General features: G+C 71.0%; 2 protein-coding genes across 2 annotated transcripts in view; one reads left to right on the forward strand and one right to left on the reverse strand.

Moving 5' to 3' along the window:
- Positions 1 to 1,640, forward strand: part of NUDT17 (nudix hydrolase 17) — a 1,937-nt gene extending 297 nt beyond the window's left edge. The window contains exons 2-8 of the mRNA XM_015650222.1: positions 154 to 276; positions 350 to 521; positions 624 to 649; positions 733 to 825; positions 916 to 1,014; positions 1,193 to 1,353; positions 1,459 to 1,640. Of these exons, the coding sequence (XP_015505708.1) occupies positions 154 to 276; positions 350 to 521; positions 624 to 649; positions 733 to 825; positions 916 to 1,014; positions 1,193 to 1,353; positions 1,459 to 1,624 (840 nt within the window). The 3' untranslated portion in view covers positions 1,625 to 1,640. The remainder of the gene's footprint in view (positions 1 to 153; positions 277 to 349; positions 522 to 623; positions 650 to 732; positions 826 to 915; positions 1,015 to 1,192; positions 1,354 to 1,458) is intronic.
- Positions 1,641 to 1,790: 150 nt separating this feature from the next.
- ANKRD35 (ankyrin repeat domain 35) lies at positions 1,791 to 5,700 on the reverse strand. The gene is made up of 11 exons (XM_033519787.1): positions 5,570 to 5,700; positions 5,406 to 5,494; positions 5,212 to 5,276; positions 4,906 to 4,963; positions 4,750 to 4,820; positions 4,575 to 4,681; positions 4,253 to 4,410; positions 2,568 to 3,844; positions 2,130 to 2,219; positions 1,975 to 2,040; positions 1,791 to 1,887 (listed from the first exon to the last, which is right to left on the reverse strand). The coding sequence occupies exons 1-11, from the start codon at positions 5,698 to 5,700 to the stop codon at positions 1,810 to 1,812; spliced, it is 2,190 nt and encodes a 729-aa protein (XP_033375678.1). The 3' UTR covers positions 1,791 to 1,809.
- Between the last annotated feature and the right edge of the window lie 676 nt (positions 5,701 to 6,376).

Below are 6,376 nucleotides of genomic sequence, written 5' to 3' on the forward strand. Positions count from 1 at the left end.
GGGGGAGGGGGAGCGGCCGCTGCAGCGTCGTGGCCGTCGCGGTGCGGTGACAGCGGGCGCGGTGTCCCCGCGGCTGTCGCGGTGCGGTGACAGCGGGCGCGGTGTCCCCGCGGCTGTCGCGGTGCGGTGACAGCGGGCGCGGTGTCCCCGCAGAGTGTCACCGGCGTGTTCTGCCCGGGACACTCGGACGTGGCCCTGGTGAGCTGCGGGCTGGAGCGCGGCCGCTTCCTCATCTCCGATGTCCCCTTCCCCGGCTCCACCGTCACCGTCCTCAAGGTGCACGGGGCCACCGGTCCCCGTGTCCCCCCCAAGGGAGCTATCGCACCCCTGACGTCCCCTGTCCCCGCAGAGACCCCCGTTCTGCCCCGCCAAGCTGGGAGGGGCCGCGCTGGGTGGCCGGGGGGGACAGCCGGGGGTGGCCGCAGCGGTGGCCGTGCTGCTGGAGGCCGCCTGCGGCCACGTCCTGCTCACCCGCCGGGCCACCACCCTGCGCCACTTCCCCAACGTTTGGGTGCCACCAGGTGAGTGCGAGGACGGGGCTCAGGAGCTCTGGGGTCCCCTGACCCCTCACTCCGGTGGGGACAGGTGTTTTGGGGTCCCCTGAGCCCTGTCCCCCCACACAGGTGGGCACTTGGAGCCAGGAGAAGAGGTGAGGTGACACCGTGGGGAGGGCAGGGGGTGTCCAGGTGAGTGCGGGGGACACAGGTGTCCCCTGACACCCCGAGCCCCCAGCTGGTGGCCGCAGGGCTGCGGGAACTGGCCGAGGAGACGGGGCTGCGCCTGGAGCCCGGGACCTTCTCGTGGCGCCTGCTCGGCCTCTGGGAGGTAACGACCCCTCCCCGCACCCGGGGCTGGGCAGGGGGTGACACCCCCAGGTGCCCGCCCTGCCCCACGGGTCACCCCTGCTCCCCACAGTCCCTGTTCCCCCCCACGCTGAGCTGGGGGCCACCGCGCTGCCACCACATTGTCACCTACCTGGGGCTGCGCTCGGCCGAGCCCCGCGAGCGGCTGCAGGTGGGGAGCGCCCCCGAGGGGGTCCCTCGGTGGGTGGGGGGTCCCTCGTGGTGTTACAGTCCCTCTCTGGATGGGGGTCTCTCAGAGGGTGGGGTCCCTCCAAGGGTGGGGGTCCCTATCGAGGTTGGGGTCTCCCCCCCCTGTGGGGGTCCCTCCCTCCACGGGGGTCCATGCCCAGGCCCGGCTGTGTCCGAGCCCGTGTGAGGTCAGCGCCGTGGCCTGGCTGGAGCCTCCGGTCCTGGAGGCCATCGCTGCCACCGAGGATGGAGCCGAGGGATCGGGACCGGGACCGGGATCAGGACCGGGATCATTGCCCGGAGAGCTGCCGGCCACCGTGGGGTGAGCCGCTCCTGACACCGTGGGGACAGGGACGCGAGGCTGGAGAGCACCTGGGGCTGTCCAACCTCCCCATGGCCCCGTCCCTGACTCCATTCCCTGTCCCAGGATCACGGAGCTGAGCGCCGACGGCTTCCGGAGCTCCCGGATTCCCACCGGGATCCTCCTGCGCCGGGCCCCGGCCCACGGCCCCGACCTGGAGCGCGTCAGCACCGGCACCAAATTCGCGCTGGGGAGGTGGCGGGCGGGGCCCGGCCAGCGGGAGCGGGAATAAAGCGCTTCCCTCGGGATCCGAGTCCGTGTTGGAGGGGAGACATGAAGAGCCCAGGAATGAGCTGGGGGTTCCGCGGTTTCCAGTGGATTCCAGGGGGATGGAGCAGGGTACACCCCCTTCCCAGAGCTGCTGGGATGGGGACACGGAATGGGACACAGGCCAGGTGTGTGCCTCAGTTTCCCGGTTTAATGCCACGGCCCCGCTCTCGCCTCGGCCCGCAGGATCCGCAGCAGCGCGGCGTGGACGCCCTCGTCCATGAATCCCTGCGGAGGAGGGAGTGCGGCTTTTCCCAGGATCCCACCTTGGTGCCCCCACCCCCAGAGACCCCGGGCAGGGCCGGGGGGTCCCACCTGGGCAGCCTGGAGAAGGTGGCTCCGGTACACGGCCACGGTGTCCCGGTGCTGCTTCTCCTGGACCTGGCGGGGGCACAGGGTGACACTGGGTGACTCAGAGCCACAAGAGGTTACCGAGGGTGACACCGTGTGACACCGGGCGCTGTCCCCACCTCCAGCTGGAGCTGGAGCCGGGCGCTCCGGCCCCGCAGCCCCAACACCTCGGCCGAGAGTTTCTCCGTCTCCGCCAGCAGCTGCTTCAGCTGGGGGGGCAAAGTCAGGGGCAGATTTGGGGGGCTGGTTGCTCCCAGCGCCCCCCAGAGCCCCCTTGGTCCCTGTCAGCCCCCAAAGTCCCCCTCAGTTCCCCCCTCACTCCCCGAGGTCCCCCCAAATGGGGCTGGGAGGTGGAACAGGATGGGGATAGGGATGGGAAAGGGATGATGGTGGTGGAAAAAGGGCTGGGAAGGGGATGGGAAGGACATGGGGATGGATGTGGGAGGGAGGGGAAGATGGGAAGGTGTCGGCAGTGGGGACAAGGACGGGAGGAGGATGCTGACGGGAATGGGATGGTGCTGGGAAGGTCCCGTCCCCGTTCCCAGCCCGTTCCTCACCTTCCCGTCCTTGTCCCGGCAGGCGCGCTCCAGCCGAGCCGCCCGCTCCCGCAGCGCTGCCAGGCTGCGCTCCAGCCCCTCGGCCGTGCCCCGCAGCTCCCGCAGCTCCCGCTCCCGCCCGGCCGCCCTCGCCTCCGCCGCCGCCGCCGCCTCCCGCCACCGCTCCGCCTCCGACTCCGGCGGCTCCGCTGGGACCCCGGCGGTGCCGAGCTCCGTGCCCTGCGGAGCGCCGGCACCCACCGCCGCTCCCGGTTCTCCCGGTATCCCGCCCTCCCCGCCGCTCCCGGGGCTTTCCCCGGCCTCTCCCTCCATCTCCGTGAGGAGCTGCAGGGCCTCGTGCTGGGACTGCACCAGCGCGTCCAGCCTCCGGTGCAGGTCCCGGAGAATTCCGGCCCCGGCGTCGCCTCCCGCGTCCCGCACCCGCGCCCCCAGCCCGTCCCGCAGCGCCCGCAGCTCCCGGCGCAGCCGCCAGGCCTCGTCCCGCTTCCCGGGATCCCGCAGCTCCCGCAGCTCCTGCTGCAGCCGCTCCCGCTCCCGGCCCAGCCGCGCCAGCTCCAACAGGAGCTTCCCGTTGCCCTCCCGCAGCTCCAGCAGCTCCTTCTCCATCCTCCCGGCCTCCCTCGGGATCTCCTCCCGGCCCTTCCCGCCCGGAGCCGGCTCCGTGCCGTTCCCTGCGCCCCGGCACGCTGCCGCTGGTTCCCCACGGAGCTTTTCCAGGAGGATTTGGGATCCCTGGAGTATCCTGGCATGGATCTGGTCCTGGTGCTCCAGCGCCTGCTCCAGCCCCGCCGCCAGCCGCTCCCAGGCGCTCCGGCCCTCGGCCTCGTCCCGCAGGGAATCCTCCGCCTCCCGACGCAGCTCCTGGCTCCGGGAGAAGGCGCCGGCCTTTGCTTCCCGCATTTTGGAGCACTCCTCTCCCAGCCAGGCCAGGAACGGGATCAGCGCCGGAGCCTCGGCGCTGCCGTGTCCTCCTTCCCACTCTTCATCCCTCGTCCTCTTCCTCAGCTCCGCCACGCGCCGGGCCAGGAGCTCCAGGCAGGCGCCGTCATCCTCCTCCTCCTCATCCTCCTCATCCTCACCCTCATCCCGCCCCGGCAGGAGCCGCACGAGCTCCCGCAGCCGCCGCCGGATGCCCTCGGCAGCTTCCTCCAGCCGCCGGCATTCCAGAGTCTTCCTCGCCAGCTCCTCCCGCAGCCGCCGGGCAGCGCGTCCGTCCCGCTCCTCCTCCTCCTCCTCCTCCTCGCCCTGGATTCCCACCTGTCCAGCACCATTCTCTGCTGGGAGGAAAAACACAACCCCGATTCCCCGATTTGTCCCTGTTTTTTCCAATTTCCCCCTGTTTTCTCCCCATTTCCCTGTACCGTGCAGTGGGTGGGGAGACAGAGCTCCACACTGGCGCTCTGAGACAAACCAGCCTCGTTTATTACCCAGAGCTGACTGAAATCCCCAATTCCAACCTCCCGGGCCTGACACCTCTGACATTTCTGTCCCTGCCCGGCTCCCCGGCCATTCCTGCGCTTTCTGCTCAGCCGGGATGGGGCTGAACCGATCCAGGGATATGTTCAGCCGTGAGCTGGCCCACCCGAGCTGCATTTGTGTTACAGCCCGGGCCAGCCGTACTGTGACAACACTGTGACATTTCCCCCGCTTTTTCCTTTTTCTGGGGGCGCTCCAGGAGGTCTCACCTCTCCTCCCGTGCTGCGGGACCTTTCCGGTGCCATTCCCGGTGCCATTCCTGGTGCCGTTCCCGGTGCCATTCCCGGTGTCCTTGTCCCTCTTGTGGCCCTGCAGCAGCTCGGCCACTTCCCGGCTGCCGTGAGCCAGCGCCAGCTCCAGCGCCGTCCTGAGCCGTGGGTGACACGGATGGACACGGGGACACAAGGGGACAGTGAGCGCTGGCAGGGGGGCACAGGTGACCCCCATCCCCCCGCAGCGGTGACACCCTTGGGACCGATGTCCCCAGTGTCCCCAGTGTCCCCAGTGTCCCCAGTGTCCCCTGTCACCCACCTGCCGTCCCTGTCGGCCAGCCCGGGCTCGGCCCCGCGCCGCAGGAGCTGGGCACAAACGGCCGCGTGGTTCCCCCGCGCCGCCAGCATCAGCGGGGTCTGGCCGTGCTGGGGGGACACGCGGGGTGACCTCGCTGTCCCCCGCCACGCCCCGCTGTCCCCCTGTCCCCACTCACAGTGTCGGGGGTGTCCAGCGGGGCCTCGTGGTCACAGAGCAGGAGGACGCTGGAGGCGCAGCCCGAGGAGGCTGCAGGGGTCGGTGTCACTGCCGGGCTCTGGGGGACCTCTGGTGTCCCCCGCGTCCCGGGGTGTCCCCGGGTCCCCCCCCTCACCGGCCCAGTGCAGCGGTGTCCGGTTCTGCCCGTCCACGTGGCGCTCGTTGGCTCCGTGCTGGGGGGACAGCGGGAAGGGACTCCCGGGATGGGAACGGCGCTGGACCCCAGCCCAGCCCTGTTCCCATCCTCACCTCCATCCTCATCCTCCTCTGCATCCCCATCCATGTGCTTATTCCTGTCTCTATCCTGAGCTCCATCCCTGTTTTCACCCCCAGCTCCATTCCACTCCCATTCCCATTCCCGTTCCCGTTCCCATTCCCATTCCCGTTCCCATTCCCGTCCCGTTCCCGTCCCTCTCCGTACCTGCAGCAGCACCTTCACGCACTGGGGCTGGCAGGCGATGGTGGCCAAGTGCAGGGCGGTGCTGCCTGTGGGGACGGGACGGGCGCTGGGGACATCCCGGAGGACAACCGCTCCCCTAAAGGACACCCCAGGTGTCCCCAGGTGTCCCAGGTGTCCCCAGGTGTCCCCAAGGTGTCCCAGGTGTCCCCACCTACCGTCATCGTTGGTCTCGTTGGCGGGGGCCCCGTGCTCCAGCAGCAGCGTCAGGCACTCGGTGAGACCCTGGGCCGCGGCCAGGTGGAGCCTGGGGGGGCGAGAGGTGGCCGTGAGCCGTGCGGCCCCCCCGGGACCCCCCCCGTGTCCCCCCTCGGTGACATACGCGGATTGTCCCCTGGCGTTGAGCTTGGCGGGGCGGGCGGCCTTGCGGGCGGCCAGGGCGGCCACCCGGGCCACGTCCCCGCGAGTCACCGCGTCCAGGAGCTTCTGGTCCCGCCGCGTCCAGCTCTCCATCTGCGGGGGTGGGACCCCACATCCAGCTCGGGACCCCAAACCCTGGGCGGGACCCCCAGCCCGGGACAGGATCCACACCCCCCCCCAGCGTGGCTCCCCTCACGCATCCCCTGCCTCAGTTTCCCCGCTCCGTGAGGGATCCCGGAGCCCCGCGGAGCCGGGAGGGGCGGAGAGGCCGCAGCGTGTCCCGGCCTGTGCCCGCCCGGCTGGTTTGGCGAGTGCCACCGAGCCGGGCTGGGCTCCAGCGTGGCACCGGGCGGGGGTGACACCAGCACCGGGGACTGGGATTGGGACCGGGGACCGCCACCGGGAGCAGGGACCGAGACCCGGGTCTGGGAACGGGAACCGGGAGCCGGGATGGGCGGCGGCACCGGCAGCGGGGCCAGGGCTGGGGACGAGCCCGTGGGAGCTGGGGGCTGCATTGGGGTCAGGATCGGGGATGAATCCGGGCTGGAGGCTGGGAGTGAGGCTCAGACTGCAGGTGCCATCGGGACCAGCACCAGAACCGGGACCGGGACTGGGATTGCAGCCGGCACGGGCCCCCCGTTCCCTCCCGGGACTCACCGTCACTTGCGAGCTGGAGCAGGAGAACATCCTCTTCATGGCCGGGACCCCCGGCGACCCCCGCGGGAGCTGCCGGACCCCCGCCCCCTTCGCTCTCGGCCCCCCGACCCCC

Source organism: Parus major, chromosome 25LG2, assembly GCF_001522545.3.
Source record: "Parus major isolate Abel chromosome 25LG2, Parus_major1.1, whole genome shotgun sequence".
Taxonomy (NCBI): domain Eukaryota; kingdom Metazoa; phylum Chordata; class Aves; order Passeriformes; family Paridae; genus Parus; species Parus major.

Bases quoted from the DNA above. Each gene is read 5' to 3' on its own strand.
- ANKRD35 (XM_033519787.1), bottom strand. From the start codon at position 5,700: ATGGAGAGCTGGACGCGGCGGGACCAGAAGCTCCTGGACGCGGTGACT. The intron at 4,682-4,749 runs GTGAGTGGGGAC...GTGTCCCCCCAG, and splicing joins CGCTGGACACCCCCGACACT to CACGGCCAGACCCCGCTGAT. The intron at 3,845-4,252 runs GTGAGACCTCCT...TTTTCCTCCCAG, and splicing joins CCCGCAGCACGGGAGGAGAG to CAGAGAATGGTGCTGGACAG.